This window comes from Girardinichthys multiradiatus, chromosome 1 (genome assembly GCF_021462225.1).
Source record: "Girardinichthys multiradiatus isolate DD_20200921_A chromosome 1, DD_fGirMul_XY1, whole genome shotgun sequence".
Taxonomy (NCBI): Eukaryota; Metazoa; Chordata; class Actinopteri; order Cyprinodontiformes; family Goodeidae; genus Girardinichthys; species Girardinichthys multiradiatus.
In genome coordinates, this window is record NC_061794.1 from 46,220,201 (window position 1) to 46,247,178 (window position 26,978).

The 26,978-nt window shown below is 38.7% G+C and overlaps 1 protein-coding gene across 1 annotated transcript; it reads left to right on the top strand.

Annotated features, from left to right (window-relative positions):
• On the top strand, nt 1–26,925 carry LOC124869094. Its single transcript, XM_047366830.1, has 30 exons — nt 1–44; nt 1,527–1,559; nt 1,708–1,767; nt 1,871–2,003; nt 2,098–2,201; nt 3,703–3,771; nt 3,886–4,018; nt 4,113–4,216; nt 6,143–6,211; nt 6,326–6,458; nt 6,553–6,656; nt 8,582–8,650; nt 8,765–8,897; nt 8,992–9,095; nt 10,600–10,668; nt 10,783–10,915; nt 11,010–11,113; nt 13,039–13,107; nt 13,222–13,354; nt 13,449–13,552; nt 15,057–15,125; nt 15,240–15,372; nt 15,467–15,570; nt 17,495–17,563; nt 17,678–17,810; nt 17,905–18,008; nt 19,510–19,578; nt 19,693–19,825; nt 19,920–20,023; nt 26,693–26,925. Exons 1-30 carry the CDS (start codon nt 26–28, stop codon nt 26,707–26,709), a joined length of 2,814 nt encoding a protein of 937 aa, XP_047222786.1. The 5' UTR covers nt 1–25; the 3' UTR covers nt 26,710–26,925.
• Nucleotides 26,926–26,978: the final 53 nt, after the last annotated feature.

Consider the following 26,978-nt stretch of genomic DNA (forward strand, 5'->3'; position numbering starts at 1 on the left):
TCCAGGATCTGTTCAACTCTTCATCATGCTCAGCTCCACGTCCTGTAAGTACATTTAAAACATATGTTTCACTTAATGTGTTTGTGTTTCATGCAGAAAAAGTTTTAAAGGTTCTAACTTTGTGAGAATGTAACACTCAACAATTCAAGTTTTCAACAGAGAAAAAGATACTCTAACAACAATAAAATACAAAATAAAATTAAGGAGATTAAAAGTTACATTTTAAAATAATTAGAGAAAAGCGTTCAAAAACTGTTACTGCATTTCATTCGTGGTTCCGGGAAAATCAGCTTTCCCAAGATGGAAAACTGCAGTCTGGAGCTCCTCAACATCAGAAGGTGGTTCAGGCATCCAGATGCCTTCTAGAGGCGTCATCAGACTCACGTCTGGGCTGGGAATGCCTCAGGACCCCCCAGGAGGAGCCGGGGAGGGTCACAGGTGGGACGGACGGATGTATGAATGGATTATAATCTGTAGATCAAGGGTTGCGGCTCTTGCGATTTCCAGATTTCTGTACCAATCTCCAACAAATATATCAGAGCAAAAATGAATTGAAAGAAACTTATGTATTTAGTAAACAGTAAATGAAAAAAAACAAAACTTTTAAGCACATTTGGACCCGGCTCTCTTTCAGCTTATAAAACTTAAAAAACATTAAAAAAAAACTGATCAGTAATTTTTTTAAAACAACAAAATGGTTAAAAGAAAAAGATTTTTTAAATGAGTACAAACCTAGAACCTGTATTACTTATAGCCAAATTAACCGAGATTTAAACTGTTCATAAACAGTTCACAGCATCTGCGTTCATTCAGGAGGAATCTGAGGTGTGAAGTTTGAGCACCGATGCTCTTCAGGGCTGGATGTTCTGCTTTAGCCAGAAATCACCTGAATAAAACTCAGGCGCTGATTAAACATAATCCTACGATCTGTCACTGTTGCTCTCGGGTTCATGATACTGCGACCTAGAATAACAACATGGTCAAGCATATTTGCATCAGTTTGGCTTAAATTCAAAGATAAAAACACGATGAAAACCCAGATTTTAGTATCTTCAAAACAAGCTTTTAAACTTAACATCCAGATAGCTTCCTTAATCCTCGTAGAGCAGGATGTCAATGGCATATCGGTTTATTTAGGAAAAAATGTATTAAATATCTAAATTCATCTCTAAATTGATGATAAACAGCTTCTGTGATTAGCAACAGAGTTCAGTTAGTTTGTAAATCAATAAACCCAAAAATAAATTGATTTTAGCAGCAGGTTTCTGTTCTGGTTTCAGGCTTTAAGAGTGTAGTCAACACAAAAGCTTCTCAACAAATATTTTTTACTGTTAATAACATGTGTACATGAATAAGGCATTAATAATTTGATTAAAAACCTTTCAGCTTATTTCCCTTGGAACAAAATGTCAGCCTGAATGTAGACTGAATAATATTAATTGTTTTATTTCCACTAAATACTGCAGACTTTTCAGCTTGAAGGGAATAATTTTGGCATGTTTTACCTTGATTTCTTTCTCTTTCAGGGCTGGCAGTAACATGTTGGCTGATAAATTCAGGTAAAAAGATGCTTTAAAGCGTGTAAAAATCATTGGTTAATGTCAGGAGGAAATTTCTACAGAACATCTCATTATTATGATCTGATTTGAAGAAACCATGACATGTTTTCAGCTGTGTTCCTCATGAAAAACAGTGTTTTATTTGCAGCTGGCTCCCAGAAGATTCGCACTGTGGCGTGTGAAGGATCAGTGGCTGAACTCCAGTGTGGTAAGATCATCGGGTTTGTTGTCTCTGACTGTTCGGAGCCTTAAACCAAGGATTTATTTAGATACCTGTAATAACCTTCAACGTCTCCTCTCTTCACTGTCAGACAAAGACCAGGTTATATCTGTGAGCAGAGCTATATATGGACGTAGTGACCAGAAGACGTGTATCTCTGGGAGACCTGTCCACCAGATACAGAACGTCCAATGCTCGAGTAGCTCAGACAAAGTTGTTCAGAGGTACCGATGCTCAGTCTTTTCTGCTCATATGATCTCCAATGAGGCCAGTTCCAGCTCTGCCTGCAGTTCTTCTCATTTTAATGTCCATCCACAGCTGTAACGGGAAGCAAAGCTGTTCTATCACGGCAACAAACTCTGAGTTCGGAGATCCCTGCGTTGGAACCTACAAGTACCTGGAGGTGGACTACACATGTAAATGTAAGTAGAGGTGGAACACCTTTATAATGTTCAAAGTGGACTAAAAACTCTTCACTCTCCAACCGGCTCCATGAAGCTTTTAAAGATGTTCCCACAGATGATGAGCTATTATCAGGTGGCTTCACTTCCATCTGCTCTCCAACTCATCCCAAACCATCTCAGTGAGGTTTAGCTGGGTGACACTAGAGATCTTATGATGCAACACTGGCTTATGATCAAACCACCTTCCTGAGGAAAATAACCAGGATCCTGCTGAGAGGTTCATCAGGAAGGTTATTCACTCAAACTTCAGTCACGCCGTCACTGGAAATATGGCAAACCGATGTGTCATAAAACAGATAGAGCAGATGTTCATCATTTATTTCTTCCAAGTCAAAAAGAAAGCTAAAAATACATGTGTGCATTTCTAATTTCTTTAAAGAATATTAAAGATATCTTTGCTAGACCTCTTACAAGAAGTACCCACATTTTAGATTTCACTTCAGTCGTTTTGTAACAAGTAATATTTTTTTAATTTATAATCAAAAAATAAGAATAGATTTTTAGAAATTTCTAATATATTTAGAAAACGTCTAAAAACATGACAGGGAACAAAAGTAATTATGGAAGTCCAGTATTTCAGTAAGGAATAATTTAGAAGCTCTTTCAGATACCAGTGACTAGAATTAAAATTATTCAACATCCAAATAATTACAGAGATAATTCTAACAAATACTCAAAAACAAAAAATTTAAATTAAATGTCAGTAATGTCTAGATTTAGCAACATTTTATTTTATCCAGTTAAAAACTAAATATTAGATATTCAAAATGTTTGCAACAAGATAAAAAAAAACTGTTGAAAAATGATGCCATTTTAGTACAGCAGAGGGGCCCCATGTCTGTGTTTTGCCTCGGGCCCCAATGGGACCAAATCCACCCCTGCAGACTGATCTCGATACACCTGGTTTCCTCTCTGAGCTAATCCAGCATCACCAAAGCTACGTTCCTATATCATAGTTATTTATATGTCCCCTTTTATTACAAACGTGCTGTCAAAACTGACAATAGAAACTGATTAAAAAAAAGCACAAATTTTGTTAGGTAATGTGGGTTATTGCTGATCGTTTTCTAAAACACAATGTCAAATAAATTGCTTTGAATAACTGTTTAAATGTCTGAGTGTGACCAGAGAACACGGTGATGTGAACAGACCATAATGTGTTGTCTTTGCTTTACTAAAGAACACATGTCAGCCATGTTCCTCATCAGTAACAATGTTTTATCAGCAGCTGGGTTAAGAGGAGCCACCTTCAACCAATAAACCAACTCAAACATGAAAATCACAAGAGTTGTGAGAGCTGAAAGTGCTGCTGAACCTGCTCTACTTTCACTCTGTGTTTTTAACACTAATGGAACCACGGAGGGTGGAGCTTTCTCTGGCAATTTCATCTCTAACCTTATATGAACTGTTCAGTGTTCAGAAAGAGTCATTCATGTGATCTGAATCTCTGATATGACAGTACCTGAAAGGAGCTCCCAGAACGGTCCTACTGTGGCATGTGAGGGATCAGTGGCTCAACTCCAGTGTGGTAAGATCACTGGTTTCATTGGTTGGTTGTGGAGCATCATACACCATGAACAGATTAAGATTTCCAGGATGATTAACTCTCTTCCTCTCCAACGTCTCCTATCTTCACTGTCAGACAAAGACCAGGTTATATCTGTGAGCAGAGCTATATATGGACGTAGTGACCAGAAGACGTGTATCTCTGGGAGACCTGTCCACCAGATACAGAACGTCCAATGCTCGAGTAGCTCAGACAAAGTTGTTCAGAGGTACCGATGCTCAGTCTTTTCTGCTCATATGATCTCCAATGAGGCCAGTTCCAGCTCTGCCTGCAGTTCTTCTCATTTTAATGTCCATCCACAGCTGTAACGGGAAGCAAAGCTGTTCTATCACGGCAACAAACTCTGAGTTCGGAGATCCCTGCGTTGGAACCTACAAGTACCTGGAGGTGGACTACACATGTAAATGTAAGTAGAGGTGGAACACCTTTATAATGTTCAAAGTGGACTAAAAACTCTTCACTCTCCAACTCAGAGGCGGTTCTACATTGAATTACTCCCTGGGCAAGACCACCTCCAAGCACCCCCCCCCCTGACACCATCACTATAAAAAAAATCTACAAAATTTGAAAGAAGATATTTAATAATATAAATGAAAGAGAAATATATTTTTCAATTGAACATATTCATACAAAACAGAATAACTTATCAGAACTTAAATATACATTATACTAAAAAGTGGCAAATATATAACCTAAACGCACTAATGACAATCTAATTACAGTTTTGCACTGAGAACAGAAAACACAAATTAAAAAAATGATATCCTAACATTTCTTGCCTTAATTGATGCAAAATCAACAATAATGTCATCATTTGAGATCTCCTCCCCTATTGAGTGGTTGATACTGATAACAGCAAGGCCAGTGAGCCATTCCTGAGACATGGTTGACCTTAGGTACGACCTTATCAACTTCAGTTTTGAAAAGCTCCTCTCTGGTTGAGCCACAGTGACTAGCAGAGTGATTGCAATCCCAAGAGCAGTCCAAAAGTTGGGGTAGATCTCAGATAGATCCTTATCATGCATAAAAGTGATAAGCTCAAGGAGGCTCATGTTTTCGGATGACGGGTCATGGAAGTACTTGATTTCCTGCACAAGCTGTCTATTGCTCAAATCAGTGAGCCCTTCAAGTACCGTGTGGTGCCAAGTTCTTTGCATTGCAACTCTTTTACAAAATAAAACATCCATCAATTGCACGTCTCATTGAGAACGTCTCAAACATGCCCTTACATGCTAAATGTTTTTCATTCAACGCTATATTAACTCAGGGAGAGACAGTTTTATTCATTTAATTAATGTTTTGGTTACTTTCTACCTTGAATTCAATGCTTGGCACACTTTTAGCGACGACTGGTTAAACTAGCTTTTTATGACATGGAGTTGTAGCAAATGGCAAATGTTGAAATGAATGTTAGAGATATGAAAATACCCGTGGCCAATTACAGGGTCCAGCATTAACCCAAATGAAATAAATAAATTATAGCTGAACTTGTAACAGTTTTGTTGTAAAGCATGTTCTGTGGTGAAATTAGATCTCATGTTTGTTAAGACCAAATTATTCTTTTGTAAGCATAGCAAGCATAACAGCAAGAAAGCTAACTAACATGAACATTATACCACCCTCAGTCCTTCATTCAGGACACGGACACCGTAATCATACTGAGGGAACTTAGTTACATACCTTCATCCTTTGCTCCTTTCTCCTCCTCTTTTCTTTTTCTGAATTGAGCATCTGATGGCTTTGACCCAGTGCTCTCCTTTGATTCTCAGGTAAAAGACATAACTAGGACTGCCTTTCATCACCTTAGGAACATCTCTTAAATCAGACAGGTTTTATCTTTTGGAAATGCAGAGTTTCTAATCCACGCGTTTGTGTTTTCATGTATTGATTACTGCAATGTTCTCTTTTCTGGGTTACTGAGGAAATATTTTTGAAGTCTGCAGATGGTTCAGAACGCGGCTGCTCGCAGTTTCACCAAAACTGGCAAATATGAGCACAGGACTCCACTATTGTCATCTCTTCATTGGTTGCGTTGTCATGTTGGAGCAGATTTTAAAGTCTTGCAGTTTACCTGCAAGGCTCTAAATGGTTTGGTGCCTTCCTAGCTCTCAGACCTTTTCATTTGTACATCCCATCCCGTGCTCTCTGATCTCAGAGCTCTGGCCTTTTAATTTTTCCTGCTGCTAGAGGAAAAACTGTCGGGGAGCGCGCTTTCTCCTTCTGTGCCTCATTTTTGTGGAACAATATCCTTCAAGCTATCAGGCTTATGTTTCTATAACTGTTCAGTGTTCAGAAAGAGTCATTCATGTGATCTGAATCTCTGATATGACAGTACCTGAAAGGAGCTCCCAGAACGGTCCTACTGTGGCATGTGAGGGATCAGTGGCTCAACTCCAGTGTGGTAAGATCACTGGTTTCATTGGTTGGTTGTGGAGCATCATACACCATGAACAGATTAAGATTTCCAGGATGATTAACTCTCTTCCTCTCCAACGTCTCCTCTCTTCACTGTCAGACAAAGACCAGGTTATATCTGTGAGCAGAGCTATATATGGACGTAGTGACCAGAAGACGTGTATCTCTGGGAGACCTGTCCACCAGATACAGAACGTCCGATGCTCGAGTAGCTCAGACAAAGTTGTTCAGAGGTACCGATGCTCAGTCTTTTCTGCTCATATGATCTCCAATGAGGCCAGTTCCAGCTCTGCCTGCAGTTCTTCTCATTTTAATGTCCATCCACAGCTGTAACGGGAAGCAAAGCTGTTCTATCACGGCAACAAACTCTGAGTTCGGAGATCCCTGCGTTGGAACCTACAAGTACCTGGAGGTGGACTACACATGTAAATGTAAGTAGAGGTGGAACACCTTTATAATGTTCAAAGTGGACTAAAAACTCTTCACTCTCCAACTCAGAGGCGGTTCTACATTGAATTACTCCCTGGGCAAGACCACCTCCAAGCACCCCCCCCCTGACACCATCACTATAAAAAAAATCTACAAAATTTGAAAGAAGATATTTAATAATATAAATGAAAGAGAAATATATTTTTCAATTGAACATATTCATACAAAACAGAATAACTTATCAGAACTTAAATATACATTATACTAAAAAGTGGCAAATATATAACCTAAACGCACTAATGACAATCTAATTACAGTTTTGCACTGAGAACAGAAAACACAAATTAAAAAAATTATATCCTAACATTTCTTGCCTTAATTGATGCAAAATCAACAATAATGTCATCATTTGAGATCTCCTCCCCTATTGAGTGGTTGATACTGATAACAGCAAGGCCAGTGAGCCATTCCTGAGACATGGTTGACCTTAGGTACGACCTTATCAACTTCAGTTTTGAAAAGCTCCTCTCTGGTTGAGCCACAGTGACTAGCAGAGTGATTCCAATCCCAAGAGCAGTCCAAAAGTTGGGGTAGATCTCAGATAGATCCTTATCATGCATAAAAGTGATAAGCTCAAGGAGGCTCATGTTTTCAGATGACGGGTCATGGAAGTACTTGATTTCCTGCACAAGCTGTCTATTGCTCAAATCAGTGAGCCCTTCAAGTACCGTGTGGTGCCAAGTTCTTTGCATTGCAACTCTTTTACAAAATAAAACATCCATCAATTGCACGTCTCATTGAGAACGTCTCAAACATGCCCTTACATGCTAAATGTTTATCATTCAACGCTATATTAACTCAGGGAGAGACAGTTTTATTCATTTAATTAATGTTTTGGTTACTTTCTACCTTGAATTCAATGCTTGGCACACTTTTAGCGACGACTGGTTAAACTAGCTTTTTATGACATGGAGTTGTAGCAAATGGCAAATGTTGAAATGAATGTTAGAGATATGAAAATACCCGTGGCCAATTACAGGGTCCAGCATTAACCCAAATGAAATAAATAAATTATAGCTGAACTTGTAACAGTTTTGTTGTAAAGCATGTTCTGTGGTGAAATTAGATCTCATGTTTGTTAAGACCAAATTATTCTTTTGTAAGCACAGCAAGCATAACAGCAAGAAAGCTAACTAACATGAACATTATACCACCCTCAGTCCTTCATTCAGGACATGGACACCGTAATCATACTGAGGGAACTTAGTTACATACCTTCATCCTTTGCTTCTTTCTCCTCCTCTTTTTTTTTTCTGAATTGAGCATCTGATGGCTTTGACCCAGTGCTCTCCTTTGATTCTCAGGTAAAAGACATAACTAGGACTGCCTTTCATCACCTTAGGAACATCTCTTAAATCAGACAGGTTTTATCTTTTGGAAATGCAGAGTTTCTAATCCACGCGTTTGTGTTTTCATGTATTGATTACTGCAATGTTCTCTTTTCTGGGTTACTGAGGAAATATTTTTGAAGTCTGCAGATGGTTCAGAACGCGGCTGCTCGCAGTTTCACCAAAACTGGCAAATATGAGCACAGGACTCCACTATTGTCATCTCTTCATTGGTTGTGTTGTCATGTTGGAGCAGATTTTAAGGTCTTGCAGTTTACCTGCAAGGCTCTAAATGGTTTGGTGCCTTCCTAGCTCTCAGACCTTTTCATTTGTACATCCCATCCCGTGCTCTCTGATCTCAGAGCTCTGGCCTTTTAATTTTTCCTGCTGCTAGAGGAAAAACTGTCGGGGAGCGCGCTTTCTCCTTCTGTGCCTCATTTTTGTGGAACAATATCCTTCAAGCTATCAGGCTTATGTTTCTATAACTGTTCAGTGTTCAGAAAGAGTCATTCATGTGATCTGAATCTCTGATATGACAGTACCTGAAAGGAGCTCCCAGAACGGTCCTACTGTGGCATGTGAGGGATCAGTGGCTCAACTCCAGTGTGGTAAGATCACTGGTTTCATTGGTTGGTTGTGGAGCATCATACACCATGAACAGATTAAGATTTCCAGGATGATTAACTCTCTTCCTCTCCAACGTCTCCTCTCTTCACTGTCAGACAAAGACCAGGTTATATCTGTGAGCAGAGCAATATATGGACGTAGTGACCAGAAGACGTGTATCTCTGGGAGACCTGTCCACCAGATACAGAACGTCCAATGCTCGAGTAGCTCAGACAAAGTTGTTCAGAGGTACCGATGCTCAGTCTTTTCTGCTCATATGATCTCCAATGAGGCCAGTTCCAGCTCTGCCTGCAGTTCTTCTCATTTTAATGTCCATCCACAGCTGTAACGGGAAGCAAAGCTGTTCTATCACGGCAACAAACTCTGAGTTCGGAGATCCCTGCGTTGGAACCTACAAGTACCTGGAGGTGGACTACACATGTAAATGTAAGTAGAGGTGGAACACCTTTATAATGTTCAAAGTGGACTAAAAACTCTTCACTCTCCAACCGGCTCCATGAAGCTTTTAAAGATGTTCCCACAGATGATGAGCTATTATCAGGTGGCTTCACTTCCATCTGCTCTCCAACTCATCCCAAACCATCTCAGTGAGGTTTAGCTGGGTGACACTAGAGATCTTATGATGCAACACTGGCTTATGATCAAACCACCTTCCTGAGGAAAATAACCAGGATCCTGCTGAGAGGTTCATCAGGAAGGTTATTCACTCAAACTTCAGTCACGCCGTCACTGGAAATATGGCAAACCGATGTGTCATAAAACAGATAGAGCAGATGTTCATCATTTATTTCTTCCAAGTCAAAAAGAAAGCTAAAAATACATGTGTTCATTTCTAATTTCTTTAAAGAATATTAAAGATATCTTTGCTAGAACTCTTACAAGAAGTACCCACATTTTAGATTTCACTTCAGTCGTTTTGTAACAAGTAATATTTTTTTAATTTATAATCAAAAAATAAGAATAGATTTTTAGAAATTTCTAATATATTTAGAAAACGTCTAAAAACATGACAGGGAACAAAAGTAATTATGGAAGTCCAGTATTTCAGTAAGGAATAATTTAGAAGCTCTTTCAGATACCAGTGACTAGAATTAAAATTATTCAACATCCAAATAATTACAGAGATAATTCTAACAAATACTCAAAAACAAAAAATTTAAATTAAATGTCAGTAATGTCTAGATTTAGCAACATTTTATTTTATCCAGTTAAAAACTAAATATTAGATATTCAAAATGTTTGCAACAAGATAAAAAAAAACTGTTGAAAAATGATGCCATTTTAGTACAGCAGAGGGGCCCCATGTCTGTGTTTTGCCTCGGGCCCCAATGGGACCAAATCCACCCCTGCAGACTGATCTCGATACACCTGGTTTCCTCTCTGAGCTAATCCAGCATCACCAAAGCTACGTTCCTATATCATATAGTTATTTATATGTCCCCTTTTATTACAAACGTGCTGTCAAAACTGACAATAGAAACTGATAAAAAAAAAAGCACAAATTTTGTTAGGTAATGTGGGTTATTGCTGATCGTTTTCTAAAACACAATGTCAAATAAATTGCTTTGAATAACTGTTTAAATGTCTGAGTGTGACCAGAGAACACGGTGATGTGAACAGACCATAATGTGTTGTCTTTGCTTTACTAAAGAACACATGTCAGCCATGTTCCTCATCAGTAACAATGTTTTATCAGCAGCTGGGTTAAGAGGAGCCACCTTCAACCAATAAACCAACTCAAACATGAAAATCACAAGAGTTGTGAGAGCTGAAAGTGCTGCTGAACCTGCTCTACTTTCACTCTGTGTTTTTAACACTAATGGAACCATGGAGGGTGGAGCTTTCTCTGGCAATTTCATCTCTAACCTTATATGAACTGTTCAGTGTTCAGAAAGAGTCATTCATGTGATCTGAATCTCTGATATGACAGTACCTGAAAGGAGCTCCCAGAACGGTCCTACTGTGGCATGTGAGGGATCAGTGGCTCAACTCCAGTGTGGTAAGATCACTGGTTTCATTGGTTGGTTGTGGAGCATCATACACCATGAACAGATTAAGATTTCCAGGATGATTAACTCTCTTCCTCTCCAACGTCTCCTCTCTTCACTGTCAGACAAAGACCAGGTTATATCTGTGACCAGAGCTATATATGGACGTAGTGACCAGAAGACGTGTATCTCTGGGAGACCTGTCCACCAGATACAGAACGTCCGATGCTCGAGTAGCTCAGACAAAGTTGTTCAGAGGTACCGATGCTCAGTCTTTTCTGCTCATATGATCTCCAATGAGGCCAGTTCCAGCTCTGCCTGCAGTTCTTCTCATTTTAATGTCCATCCACAGCTGTAACGGGAAGCAAAGCTGTTCTATCACGGCAACAAACTCTGAGTTCGGAGATCCCTGCGTTGGAACCTACAAGTACCTGGAGGTGGACTACACATGTAAATGTAAGTAGAGGTGGAACACCTTTATAATGTTCAAAGTGGACTAAAAACTCTTCACTCTCCAACTCAGAGGCGGTTCTACATTGAATTACTCCCTGGGCAAGACCACCTCCAAGCACCCCCCCCCTGACACCATCACTATAAAAAAAATCTACAAAATTTGAAAGAAGATATTTAATAATATAAATGAAAGAGAAATATATTTTTCAATTGAACATATTCATACAAAACAGAATAACTTATCAGAACTTAAATATACATTATACTAAAAAGTGGCAAATATATAACCTAAACGCACTAATGACAATCTAATTACAGTTTTGCACTGAGAACAGAAAACACAAATTTAAAAAATGATATCCTAACATTTCTTGCCTTAATTGATGCAAAATCAACAATAATGTCATCATTTGAGATCTCCTCCCCTATTGAGTGGTTGATACTGATAACAGCAAGGCCAGTGAGCCATTCCTGAGACATGGTTGACCTTAGGTACGACCTTATCAACTTCAGTTTTGAAAAGCTCCTCTCTGGTTGAGCCACAGTGACTAGCAGAGTGATTGCAATCCCAAGAGCAGTCCAAAAGTTGGGGTAGATCTCAGATAGATCCTTATCATGCATAAAAGTGATAAGCTCAAGGAGGCTCATGTTTTCGGATGACGGGTCATGGAAGTACTTGATTTCCTGCACAAGCTGTCTATTGCTCAAATCAGTGAGCCCTTCAAGTACCGTGTGGTGCCAAGTTCTTTGCATTGCAACTCTTTTACAAAATAAAACATCCATCAATTGCACGTCTCATTGAGAACGTCTCAAACATGCCCTTACATGCTAAATGTTTATCATTCAACGCTATATTAACTCAGGGAGAGACAGTTTTATTCATTTAATTAATTTTTTGGTTACTTTCTACCTTGAATTCAATGCTTGGCACACTTTTAGCGACGACTGGTTAAACTAGCTTTTTATGACATGGAGTTGTAGCAAATGGCAAATGTTGAAATGAATGTTAGAGATATGAAAATACCCGTGGCCAATTACAGGGCCCAGCATTAACCCAAATGAAATAAATAAATTATAGCTGAACTTGTAACAGTTTTGTTGTAAAGCATGTTCTGTGGTGAAATTAGATCTCATGTTTGTTAAGACCAAATTATTCTTTTGTAAGCATAGCAAGTATAACAGCAAGAAAGCTAACTAACATGAACATTATACCACCCTCAGTCCTTCATTCAGGACATGGACACCGTAATCATACTGAGGGAACTTAGTTACATACCTTCATCATTTGCTTCTTTCTCCTCCTCTTTTCTTTTTCTGAATTGAGCATCTGATGGCTTTGACCCAGTGCTCTCCTTTGATTCTCAGGTAAAAGACATAACTAGGACTGCCTTTCATCACCTTAGGAACATCTCTTAAATCAGACAGGTTTTATCTTTTGGAAATGCAGAGTTTCTAATCCACGCGTTTGTGTTTTCATGTATTGATTACTGCAATGTTCTCTTTTCTGGGTTACTGAGGAAATATTTTTGAAGTCTGCAGATGGTTCAGAACGCGGCTGCTCGCAGTTTCACCAAAACTGGCAAATATGAGCACAGGACTCCACTATTGTCATCTCTTCATTGGTTGCGTTGTCATGTTGGAGCAGATTTTAAGGTCTTGCAGTTTACCTGCAAGGCTCTAAATGGTTTGGTGCCTTCCTAGCTCTCAGACCTTTTCATTTGTACATCCCATCCCGTGCTCTCTGATCTCAGAGCTCTGGCCTTTTAATTTTTCCTGCTGCTAGAGGAAAAACTGTCGGGGAGCGCGCTTTCTCCTTCTGTGCCTCATTTTTGTGGAACAATATCCTTCAAGCTATCAGGCTTATGTTTCTATAACTGTTCAGTGTTCTGAAAGAGTCATTCATGTGATCTGAATCTCTGATATGACAGTACCTGAAAGGAGCTCCCAGAACGGTCCTACTGTGGCATGTGAGGGATCAGTGGCTCAACTCCAGTGTGGTAAGATCACTGGTTTCATTGGTTGGTTGTGGAGCATCATACACCATGAACAGATTAAGATTTCCAGGATGATTAACTCTCTTCCTCTCCAACGTCTCCTCTCTTCACTGTCAGACAAAGACCAGGTTATATCTGTGAGCAGAGCTATATATGGACGTAGTGACCAGAAGACGTGTATCTCTGGGAGACCTGTCCACCAGATACAGAACGTCCAATGCTCGAGTAGCTCAGACAAAGTTGTTCAGAGGTACCGATGCTCAGTCTTTTCTGCTCATATGATCTCCAATGAGGCCAGTTCCAGCTCTGCCTGCAGTTCTTCTCATTTTAATGTCCATCCACAGCTGTAACGGGAAGCAAAGCTGTTCTATCACGGCAACAAACTCTGAGTTCGGAGATCCCTGCGTTGGAACCTACAAGTACCTGGAGGTGGACTACACATGTAAATGTAAGTAGAGGTGGAACACCTTTATAATGTTCAAAGTGGACTAAAAACTCTTCACTCTCCAACCGGCTCCATGAAGCTTTTAAAGATGTTCCCACAGATGATGAGCTATTATCAGGTGGCTTCACTTCCATCTGCTCTCCAACTCATCCCAAACCATCTCAGTGAGGTTTAGCTGGGTGACACTAGAGATCTTATGATGCAACACTGGCTTATGATCAAACCACCTTCCTGAGGAAAATAACCAGGATCCTGCTGAGAGGTTCATCAGGAAGGTTATTCACTCAAACTTCAGTCACGCCGTCACTGGAAATATGGCAAACCGATGTGTCATAAAACAGATAGAGCAGATGTTCATCATTTATTTCTTCCAAGTCAAAAAGAAAGCTAAAAATACATGTGTTCATTTCTAATTTCTTTAAAGAATATTAAAGATATCTTTGCTAGAACTCTTACAAGAAGTACCCACATTTTAGATTTCACTTCAGTCGTTTTGTAACAAGTAATATTTTTTTAATTTATAATCAAAAAATAAGAATAGATTTTTAGAAATTTCTAATATATTTAGAAAACGTCTAAAAACATGACAGGGAACAAAAGTAATTATGGAAGTCCAGTATTTCAGTAAGGAATAATTTAGAAGCTCTTTCAGATACCAGTGACTAGAATTAAAATTATTCAACATCCAAATAATTACAGAGATAATTCTAACAAATACTCAAAAACAAAAAATTTTAATTAAATGTCAGTAATGTCTAGATTTAGCAACATTTTATTTTATCCAGTTAAAAACTAAATATTAGATATTCAAAATGTTTGCAACAAGATAAAAAAAAACTGTTGAAAAATGATGCCATTTTAGTACAGCAGAGGGGCCCCATGTCTGTGTTTTGCCTCGGGCCCCAATGGGACCAAATCCACCCCTGCAGACTGATCTCGATACACCTGGTTTCCTCTCTGAGCTAATCCAGCATCACCAAAGCTACGTTCCTATATCATATAGTTATTTATATGTCCCCTTTTATTACAAACGTGCTGTCAAAACTGACAATAGAAACTGATAAAAAAAAAAGCACAAATTTTGTTAGGTAATGTGGGTTATTGCTGATCGTTTTCTAAAACACAATGTCAAATAAATTGCTTTGAATAACTGTTTAAATGTCTGAGTGTGACCAGAGAACACGGTGATGTGAACAGACCATAATGTGTTGTCTTTGCTTTACTAAAGAACACATGTCAGCCATGTTCCTCATCAGTAACAATGTTTTATCAGCAGCTGGGTTAAGAGGAGCCACCTTCAACCAATAAACCAACTCAAACATGAAAATCACAAGAGTTGTGAGAGCTGAAAGTGCTGCTGAACCTGCTCTACTTTCACTCTGTGTTTTTAACACTAATGGAACCATGGAGGGTGGAGCTTTCTCTGGCAATTTCATCTCTAACCTTATATGAACTGTTCAGTGTTCAGAAAGAGTCATTCATGTGATCTGAATCTCTGATATGACAGTACCTGAAAGGAGCTCCCAGAACGGTCCTACTGTGGCATGTGAGGGATCAGTGGCTCAACTCCAGTGTGGTAAGATCACTGGTTTCATTGGTTGGTTGTGGAGCATCATACACCATGAACAGATTAAGATTTCCAGGATGATTAACTCTCTTCCTCTCCAACGTCTCCTCTCTTCACTGTCAGACAAAGACCAGGTTATATCTGTGACCAGAGCTATATATGGACGTAGTGACCAGAAGACGTGTATCTCTGGGAGACCTGTCCACCAGGTACAGAACGTCCGATGCTCGAGTAGCTCAGACAAAGTTGTTCAGAGGTACCGATGCTCAGTCTTTTCTGCTCATATGATCTCCAATGAGGCCAGTTCCAGCTCTGCCTGCAGTTCTTCTCATTTTAATGTCCATCCACAGCTGTAACGGGAAGCAAAGCTGTTCTATCACGGCAACAAACTCTGAGTTCGGAGATCCCTGCGTTGGAACCTACAAGTACCTGGAGGTGGACTACACATGTAAATGTAAGTAGAGGTGGAACACCTTTATAATGTTCAAAGTGGACTAAAAACTCTTCACTCTCCAACTCAGAGGCGGTTCTACATTGAATTACTCCCTGGGCAAGACCACCTCCAAGCACCCCCCCCTGACACCATCACTATAAAAAAAATCTACAAAATTTGAAAGAAGATATTTAATAATATAAATGAAAGAGAAATGTATTTTTCAATTGAACATATTCATACAAAACAGAATAACTTATCAGAACTTAAATATACATTATACTAAAAAGTGGCAAATATATAACCTAAACGCACTAATGACAATCTAATTACAGTTTTGCACTGAGAACAGAAAACACAAATTTAAAAAATGATATCCTAACATTTCTTGCCTTAATTGATGCAAAATCAACAATAATGTCATCATTTGAGATCTCCTCCCCTATTGAGTGGTTGATACTGATAACAGCAAGGCCAGTGAGCCATTCCTGAGACATGGTTGACCTTAGGTACGACCTTATCAACTTCAGTTTTGAAAAGCTCCTCTCTGGTTGAGCCACAGTGACTAGCAGAGTGATTGCAATCCCAAGAGCAGTCCAAAAGTTGGGGTAGATCTCAGATAGATCCTTATCATGCATAAAAGTGATAAGCTCAAGGAGGCTCATGTTTTCAGATGACGGGTCATGGAAGTACTTGATTTCCTGCACAAGCTGTCTATTGCTCAAATCAGTGAGCCCTTCAAGTACCGTGTGGTGCCAAGTTCTTTGCATTGCAACTCTTTTACAAAATAAAACATCCATCAATTGCACGTCTCATTGAGAACGTCTCAAACATGCCCTTACATGCTAAATGTTTATCATTCAACGCTATATTAACTCAGGGAGAGACAGTTTTATTCATTTAATTAATGTTTTGGTTACTTTCTACCTTGAATTCAATGCTTGGCACACTTTTAGCGACGACTGGTTAAACTAGCTTTTTATGACATGGAGTTGTAGCAAATGGCAAATGTTGAAATGAATGTTAGAGATATGAAAATACCCGTGGCCAATTACAGGGTCCAGCATTAACCCAAATGAAATAAATAAATTATAGCTGAACTTGTAACAGTTTTGTTGTAAAGCATGTTCTGTGGTGAAATTAGATCTCATGTTTGTTAAGACCAAATTATTCTTTTGTAAGCATAGCAAGCATAACAGCAAGAAAGCTAACTAACATGAACATTATACCACCCTCAGTCCTTCATTCAGGACACGGACACCGTAATCATACTGAGGGAACTTAGTTACATACCTTCATCCTTTGCTTCTTTCTCCTCCTCTTTTCTTTTTCTGAATTGAGCATCTGATGGCTTTGACCCAGTGCTCTCCTTTGATTCTCAGGTAAAAGACATAACTAGGACTGCCTTTCATCACCTTAGGAACATCTCTTAAATCAGACAGGTTTTATCTTTTGGAAATGCAGAGTTTCTAATCCACGCGTTTGTGTTTTCATGTATTGATTACTGCAATGTTCTCTTTTCTGGGTTACTGAGGAAATATTTTTGAAGTCTGCAGATGGTTCAGAACGCGGCTGCTCGCAGTTTCACCAAAACTGGCAAATATGAGCACAGGACTCCACTATTGTCATCTCTTCATTGGTTGCGTTGTCATGTTGGAGCAGATTTTAAAGTCTTGCAGTTTACCTGCAAGGCTCTAAATGGTTTGGTGCCTTCCTAGCTCTCAGACCTTTTCATTTGTACATCCCATCCCGTGCTCTCTGATCTCAGAGCTCTGGCCTTTTAATTTTTCCTGCTGCTAGAGGAAAAACTGTCGGGGAGCGCGCTTTCTCCTTCTGTGCCTCATTTTTGTGGAACAATATCCTTCAAGCTATCAGGCTTATGTTTCTATAACTGTTCAGTGTTCTGAAAGAGTCATTCATGTGATCTGAATCTCTGATATGACAGTACCTGAAAGGAGCTCCCAGAACGGTCCTACTGTGGCATGTGAGGGATCAGTGGCTCAACTCCAGTGTGGTAAGATCACTGGTTTCATTGGTTGGTTGTGGAGCATCATACACCATGAACAGATTAAGATTTCCAGGATGATTAACTCTCTTCCTCTCCAACGTCTCCTCTCTTCACTGTCAGACAAAGACCAGGTTATATCTGTGAGCAGAGCTATATATGGACGTAGTGACCAGAAGACGTGTATCTCTGGGAGACCTGTCCACCAGATACAGAACGTCCGATGCTCGAGTAGCTCAGACAAAGTTGTTCAGAGGTACCGATGCTCAGTCTTTTCTGCTCATATGATCTCCAATGAGGCCAGTTCCAGCTCTGCCTGCAGTTCTTCTCATTTTAATGTCCATCCACAGCTGTAACGGGAAGCAAAGCTGTTCTATCACGGCAACAAACTCTGAGTTCGGAGATCCCTGCGTTGGAACCTACAAGTACCTGGAGGTGGACTACACATGTAAATGTAAGTAGAGGTGGAACACCTTTATAATGTTCAAAGTGGACTAAAAACTCTTCACTCTCCAACCGGCTCCATGAAGCTTTTAAAGATGTTCCCACAGATGATGAGCTATTATCAGGTGGCTTCACTTCCATCTGCTCTCCAACTCATCCCAAACCATCTCAGTGAGGTTTAGCTGGGTGACACTAGAGATCTTATGATGCAACACTGGCTTATGATCAAACCACCTTCCTGAGGAAAATAACCAGGATCCTGCTGAGAGGTTCATCAGGAAGGTTATTCACTCAAACATCAGTCACGCCGTCACTGGAAATATGGCAAACCGATGTGTCATAAAACAGATAGAGCAGATGTTCATCATTTATTTCTTCCAAGTCAAAAAGAAAGCTAAAAATACATGTGTTCATTTCTAATTTCTTTAAAGAATATTAAAGATATCTTTGCTAGACCTCTTACAAGAAGTACCCACATTTTAGATTTCACTTCAGTCGTTTTGTAACAAGTAATATTTTTTTAATTTATAATCAAAAAATAAGAATAGATTTTTAGAAATTTCTAATATATTTAGAAAAAGTCTAAAAACATGACAGGGAACAAAAGTAATTATGGAAGTCCAGTATTTCAGTAAGGAATAATTTAGAAGCTCTTTCAGATACCAGTGACTAGAATTAAAATTATTCAACATCCAAATAATTACAGAGATAATTCTAACAAATACTCAAAAACAAAAAATTTAAATTAAATGTCAGTAATGTCTAGATTTAGCAACATTTTATTTTATCCAGTTAAAAACTAAATATTAGATATTCAAAATGTTTGCAACAAGATAAAAAAAAACTGTTGAAAAATGATGCCATTTTAGTACAGCAGAGGGGCCCCATGTCTGTGTTTTGCCTCGGGCCCCAATGGGACCAAATCCACCCCTGCAGACTGATCTCGATACACCTGGTTTCCTCTCTGAGCTAATCCAGCATCACCAAAGCTACGTTCCTATATCATAGTTATTTATATGTCCCCTTTTATTACAAACGTGCTGTCAAAACTGACAATAGAAACTGATTAAAAAAAAGCACAAATTTTGTTAGGTAATGTGGGTTATTGCTGATCGTTTTCTAAAACACAATGTCAAATAAATTGCTTTGAATAACTGTTTAAATGTCTGAGTGTGACCAGAGAACACGGTGATGTGAACAGACCATAATGTGTTGTCTTTGCTTTACTAAAGAACACATGTCAGCCATGTTCCTCATCAGTAACAATGTTTTATCAGCAGCTGGGTTAAGAGGAGCCACCTTCAACCAATAAACCAACTCAAACATGAAAATCACAAGAGTTGTGAGAGCTGAAAGTGCTGCTGAACCTGCTCTACTTTCACTCTGTGTTTTTAACACTAATGGAACCACGGAGGGTGGAGCTTTCTCTGGCAATTTCATCTCTAACCTTATATGAACTGTTCAGTGTTCAGAAAGAGTCATTCATGTGATCTGAATCTCTGATATGACAGTACCTGAAAGGAGCTCCCAGAACGGTCCTACTGTGGCATGTGAGGGATCAGTGGCTCAACTCCAGTGTGGTAAGATCACTGGTTTCATTGGTTGGTTGTGGAGCATCATACACCATGAACAGATTAAGATTTCCAGGATGATTAACTCTCTTCCTCTCCAACGTCTCCTCTCTTCTCTGTCAGACAAAGGAAAAGTTATATTTGTGACCAGAGCTATATATGGACGTAGTGACCAGAAGACGTGTATCTCTGGGAGACCTGTCCACCAGATACAGAACGTCCAATGCTCAAGTAGCTCAGACAAAGTATCTCAAAGGTAAAGATGCTCAGTCTTTTCTGCTCATATGATCTCCAATGAGGCCAATTCCAGCTCTGCCTGCAGTTCTTCTCATTTTAATGTCCATCCACAGCTGTAACGAGAAGCAAAGCTGTTCTATCACGGCAACAAACTCTGAGTTCGGAGATCCCTGCGTTGGAACCTACAAGTACCTGGAGGTGGACTATTTATGTTATGGTGAGTTGTTAACCAACTCTTTAGGTTCTAACTTCACTATAATCTAATTAGAAAAATAAAAACATTGAAAACTTGGTGCAGCAATAAAACCCTGAGCTCTTTTAGATGTTCTTTCAGCTGAACAACATACCCTTAATATTACTGGTTTTAACCTGTTCACCAAACCCAGAATATTCAGTTGGTAAGTTAATTAATTGCAATAATTTTGTTTTTTCTTTAACGATATAAATCTCCTCCATTTGTTGTAGTTAATTTTTTATTAAAAAGTCACTGCAACTCTAAATAAAAACTAGAAAAATTGCTGTTCCCGCTATCCTGCTGAATGAATGCAGCAGAAGATGCTTAATAAAGTGGAAAAAGTAAAAAATTTGCAACAATTAGCTGAAGAACACATGAAAGTAAAGTGAAAGAGGCTGAAAGAGAAGAGAGCAAGAAGCAGAAAGAAAAAAAGAGAGAAAGATGATAAGAAAGAAGCAGAAATGAGAGAAAGGGAGAAACGGGAGAGAAAGAGGCAGAGAAGAGAGGAAAAGGAAAGAAAGAATCTAAAATAACAACATTAGCATGTAGACTAGCATTGACTCTACATTTAATATGCAGAAAACTGCGTATGAGCTAAAATTAGTTAAAACATCATCAGTCAGTCATTTTCTACCGCTTATTCCATAGTGGGTCACGGGGAAGCTGGTTCCTATCTCCAGCAGTCTATGGGCGAGAGGCGGGGTTCACCCTAGACAGGTCGCCAGTCCATCGCAGGGCAACACACAAACAACCATACACACTCATTCACACACAAAACATTGTTACCTAAAATACTAGTGTTAGCATGTGGGCAATTAGTAGCATGTTGACTAACACTAACCACAATACCACAATAGTTTATAAACTAAAATTAGCTAAAAAGCTAATGCTAGCTAAAATGCTGTCAGTAACATATTGGCTAATACTAACATGTTGGCTAACATTAACTCACTCCATTCAGTATGTTACTCTAGCTTTATAAGTGAGTATTAGCTAAAATGCTAACATTAGCCTACGGGCTATTACTAGCATGAAGACATCTAGTATGTAAAAAGCAGTGTGCAAGTTAAAATTAGCCGAAAAGCTAATGCTAATGCGAATTGTAGCATGTTGACTAACATTAACGTAGTCCATTTAGTATGTAAACTTTAGCTTTTAAGTTAAAATTATCTAAAATGCTAATGTTAGCTAAAATGCAAAACTTCACATGTGGGCTATCACTAGCATGTTGACTTACATCATCTTACTCCATCTATAATACTTACAACAGCCTATGTGCAAAAGTCTATGATATTGCCCTTTAAAATGAATCACTCTTGTTCAGGTGTTGGAACAGCAGGAAAGCTGTTTAACTACCTGACACAAAATGGCCGCAGTCTTGTTATATATAAAGATGGTCACAGGGTAGGGGTAGTGTCAGGGTTAGGCCATAGAAATTAATAAAAATGAATTGAAGTCAATAGACATCCTCATAAACATTGTAAAACACAAATGTCTGTGTGTGTGTGTGTGTGTGTGTGTGTGTGTGTGTCCTTGTGAGAGGGACAGGGAGAGAAGAAGCAGAAAAAAAGAGAACCACAGACAGACAAATAGAGTGGCAGATATTTATATATATATATATATATATATATATATATATATATATATATAGGAAGCAGTGAGGAATGGATCAGCCAATCAGAGCTGAGCTACAGTCTTACTGACACACAGGTGCAGCGCAGCACCTCACTCAGCCTCCCCTCTACTGCCTTTTTAACATGGTGGAGCATGCTCCCGAACTACTCCCCATAACTTGGAAACCATAAGAGCTATAATTATCATTCTTGGTCCATTTTTATCAGAACAGGGGAACAATAATGTCAGTCTTCTTTTGTTGACAATGTATTTTTAAAAGGCACAACACTAGATAAAATGAAAGGAAAAAATGGAGCAAAAGTCGAAACTAACTTGGTCTCTGACAACCTTTTCTAACTCGGATGGATGTGATTCATGCACCATCAGCACGCCTTGCTGAACAATCAGGGAGATTTTTATGTTTTTACAATAATTTGTATAGTAAATATGATGTAATAATGTTGATTATTTTGAAAGTTTTTAATTTGAAGCTGTATGGCTGAAGAACGAAGTTGGTGCTCTGAAACAAATCTACTTTATGGCAAAATGGTAAAAGGTATCAAAAGAACTCTTGAATTGTGAGCGCCAGAAAGGTCTGAAGATAAATTGGTGCAAAGCTCATGTCCTGGTTTAAGAGAAGCGACAATCGAAAATATGTCTGGATTTCCTGCTCAGATTTTTTGTCAAATTCCTATATCTAGCCAAGTCAAAGCACATTGACTTGGAGTTGCTTTGGGGTGATTGGCCAGTAATCTGTAAGTCCCACAATAATGAGAGTTACGTTTTCTGAAGCCAGAAAGAGAATCATACGTTTTGATACATTATTTATGTAGGTAGAGAGAAAATTGAGCGAGTAAGAAGACATTGTTTTAACCCCTGGACCAGATTGAAAAAGCTGCACTCTAGTAGTTGGAGAATTTTGTCATTGGATTACATTATAAAAAATTAATCTTCAAAAAGTTGCATTAAACTTGAATACTTGAAAGTATGTGGAAGTAGTAAGCTGTGAAAGAGCGGAAACGTTTTGTGGAATTTTGTGCAGTTTGTAAAATTTTCTATTAATTTCAGTGGAGCAAAAATCAGCAGAAAAAGCTCAATATTTTAAAAAGTATAACAGCTGAAATTACCAAAAGTGATAGCATACTTCTCCAAAACAAGCTGAACGTTTTGATACATGAATTGTTGAAATTGATTGCTGTATAGCATTTTCACCGAATAGTACTTCAGAAAATTCAGTCTCTGGTTGCTATGGCAATTCCCTCTTTTTCCTGGGGAGCAGGTGGTTTGCACACTCTACAGTCTGGGGGCTTCTGACAGAAAATCATGAGACCAATAGCTCCAAGAGGCCAACTGGGTGAAAAATATGCCTTTGTTTTATTTTACAGACTGTGGAAAATAAACTATCAACATTGAAGACAGGGCTGTTTCTAGCTTTAAGGGGGCCCTGTGCAAAATGCACTACGCAAAATAAATAAATAAATGAAAATACTGGAGTTAGTAACTTTACAAGTGACACTAACTACTTTTGGATCTGTTTATTGGTCATTGCACATGATAAACATAACTCAATAGACTGCCGCTTGGTAAAAAATGCACTATTTTATATTAAGGTCCTCAACAAGCATTCACTGGTCAACTTGTGTCTAACAGGTATTACGCCCTGATCCTTTTCTTTTTTCTGTGGCCAGAGCTCACAGTCACTGTCCTTGTTAAAATGGCAGGTTTTGTAATGTAAAACAATGACACCATGATAAATCACTTCAAAACTTTCCCAACATACAATTTCTGCACAATAACAAATTTCTTAGAGCAAGAATATGAAAACATAAAAAGCTGCAACCTTTTTGTGTCCTTCTAACAGATTTGTTTGTTTTTTAATTGGATTGTATAGCATAAAAATGTGCCACAAAATATGTCTTATAATTGTTTTTTAACAAAATGTTTATTATGCTTTATGCATCACAAGCAACAATATTACCAATTTTGTTTTCATCATAGCAAATCCGGCTACAAATACTTTGCTCTTCTTTTGGCAATACAACAATATAAAATTAAATAAAATAGTTGAACAAAAACATAGATGAACATCTTGGCGAACTGATGTCTTATTAAATCTTTACATAACAGAGGGAAGAAAGGAGAAAAACAACATATATCTAAATACTTATAAGTACATATGTTAATTTTAATAAAAATGCTTAAATGTTATATTGGCAGTCATAATATTTTTATGCCATATTTATTATTTAGCTTATAACAAAAAAATATGGGCAATTTTACTTCCAAGAGGCTGAACATTTAGCTTTGCCGTCCCCTAGTGGCTTGTGGAGCCCTATGCATTTCTACAGGGGCCATGGGTCAAAAAATGGCTCTGGTTAATGTAGTTTTAAATCAAACTTTTTCTTTGAAGATATCAGTGAAAACCCTAGTGTGTGACATCATATACATACATATATATATATATATATATATATATATATATATATATATAAATATATATAATAACATAACATACAGGTCCTTCACAGTTTTTGTTTTGTTTTACTAGAGGTACAACCTACAGGTCCTTCTAAAAAAATTAGCATATTGTGATAAAGTTCATTATTTTCCATAATGTCATGATGAAAATGTAACATTAATATATTTTAGATTCATTGCACACTAACTGAAATATTTCAGGTCTTTTATTGTCTTAATACGGATGATTTTGGCATACAGCTCATGAAAACCCAACATTCCTATCTCACAAAATTAGCATATTTCATCCGACCAATAAAAGAAAAGTGTTTTTAATACAAAACACGTCAACCTTCAAATAATCATGTACAGTTATGCACTCAATACTTGTTCGGGAATCCTTTTGCAGAAATGACTGCTTCAATGCGGCGTGGCATGGAGGCAATCAGCCTGTGGCACTGCTGAGGTCTTATGGAGGCCCAGGATGCTTCGATAGCGGCCTTTAGCTCATCCAGAGTGTTGGGTCTTGAGTCTCTCAACGTTCTCTTCACAATATCCCACAGATTCTCTATGGGGTTCAGGTCAGGAGAGTTGGCAGACCAATTGAGCACAGTGATACCATGGTCAGTAAACCATTTACCAGTGGTTTTGGCACTGTGAGCAGGTGCCAGGTCGTGCTGAAAAATGAAATCTTCATCTCTATAAAGCTTTTCAGCAGATGGAAGCATGAAGTGCTCCAAAATCTCCTGATAGCTAGCTGCATTGACCCTGCCCTTGATAAAACACAGTGGACCAACACCAGCAGCTGACACGGCACCCCAGACCATCACTGACTGTGGGTACTTGACACTGGACTTCTGGCATTTTGGCATTTCCTTCTCCCCAGTCTTCCTCCAGACTCTGGCACCTTGATTTCCGAATGACATGCAGAATTTGCTTTCATCCGAAAAAAGTACTTTGGACCACTGAGCAACAGTCCAGTACTGCTTCTCTGTAGCCCAGGTCAGGCGCTTCTGCCGCTGTTTCTGGTTCAAAAGTGGCTTGACCTGGGGAATGCGGCACCTGTAGCCCATTTCCTGCACACGCCTGTGCACGGTGGCTCTGGATGTTTCTACTCCAGACTCAGTCCACTGCTTCCGCAGGTCCTCCAAGGTCTGGAATCGGCCCTTCTCCACAATCTTCCTCAGGGTCCGGTCACCTCTTCTCTTTGTGCAGCGTTTTCTGCCACACTTTTTCCTTCCCACAGACTTCCCACTGAGGTGCCTTGATACAGCACTCTGGGAACAGCCTATTCGTTCAGAAATGTCTTTCTGTGTCTTACCCTCTTGCTTGAGGGTGTCAATAGTGGCCTTCTGGACAGCAGTCAGGTCGGCAGTCTTACCCATGATTGGGGTTTTGAGTGATGAACCAGGCTGGGAGTTTTAAAGGCCTCAGGAATCTTTTGCAGGTGTTTAGAGTTAACTCGTTGATTCAGATGATTAGGTTCATAGCTCGTTTAGAGACCCTTTTAATGATATGCTAATTTTGTGAGATAGGAATTTTGGGTTTTCATGAGCTGTATGCCAAAATCATCCATATTAAGACAATAAAAGACCTGAAATATTTCAGTTAGTGTGCAATGAATCTAAAATATATGAATGTTAAATTTTCATCATGACATTATGGAAAATAATGAACTTCATCACAATATGCTAATATTTTGAGAAGGACCTGTATAACATAAAACCTAGGTTAGGATTCTGTAAAACTAAAAAAGAAGTCCTATAAATCTAATTTCAGCCTATGGGAATTCTCTGCAGCCTGTTTTGCATGAATATAAAACAATGTATCGATACATGTCATGGATCATTATTACAAACCAAGCTTAGTGTTTCGATGTATTTTTTTGTATGAGTTTGTTTTTGAAATGCTGTGGAGGGTAAACAAACGCATTAACATCCCTAACAAATGCTTTTCCTACAGAAATATATAATCTAATTAACCCTCTCTGCATGTTGATTTATTATCAGTTGTGGGGCCCAAACTTTACAAATCAAAGATGACAGTTTGACGTTGACAGCTGTTCTGACGCATGCAAAATAAGTGTTCTTTAACCATTTCCTTGTAATAAATCGATGCGTCATTTATTTTCTCTTATTCCAACAGTCAATAAAGCACTTAGCTCTATTTCACGTTTGCATATTTACTTTAGATGCAGCCAAAATATTTCAGTACCTCTTTACTGGATGATACACATCCATTTTCTTTGTACACAGTCAAAAAGCAGTTTGCCTCTGACCCATCACAACACACATGGGCACCATTGAACCAGGATTAAAAGTGTGTGGAGACAGTGACAGGTGGCGTTTCTCCTCCCTCTTGTGCTGACAGGTTGCAATAACACCAACAGCATAAAGTGGCTCCAACAGTAATGGTTAAAGTTGCAACAGGAGTGGGAAAACTAACTGTCACTCTAGGGAGCTCTTTTTGCTTTTTTTTACAGCTTTAAATGAGGAGTGAGCTGCTGATGTTTTACCTTCTGCTGTCTGAAAGTTACACTGCTAAAGTTTTGTTGTCAATCCTGTGCTTTTCTTTCTGCAGATGCTGTGACTGGATGAAACAGATCCTGCACCCTGGGCGAAATGCATCATAATCAGAAATGTCTACAGAGCGGTTAAAGCAATGATTTACGACTTCATCTCTCTTCAATATCTTTGTCTGTTTACTGTTTTCTCAGCTTTTTTTGTGCATGTTATGACCTTATTTTGCTTTTATTTTAATCATCGGTAATGAAGTTTTCATGATTGGGACTTAATAAACTGGATTTGCATTTACATTTTATCTCAACCTGAATTCTTCTTAGTTTGGGTGTGCTGTAAGAGGCCTG

What these genes read in the sequence shown, in the direction of transcription:
- LOC124869094 (XM_047366830.1), top strand. An exon ending in AGTGGCTCAACTCCAGTGTG is followed by an intron (nt 3,772 to 3,885) that starts GTAAGATCACTG and finishes CTTCACTGTCAG; the next exon opens with ACAAAGACCAGGTTATATCT. An exon ending in TCAGACAAAGTTGTTCAGAG is followed by an intron (nt 15,373 to 15,466) that starts GTACCGATGCTC and finishes GTCCATCCACAG; the next exon opens with CTGTAACGGGAAGCAAAGCT.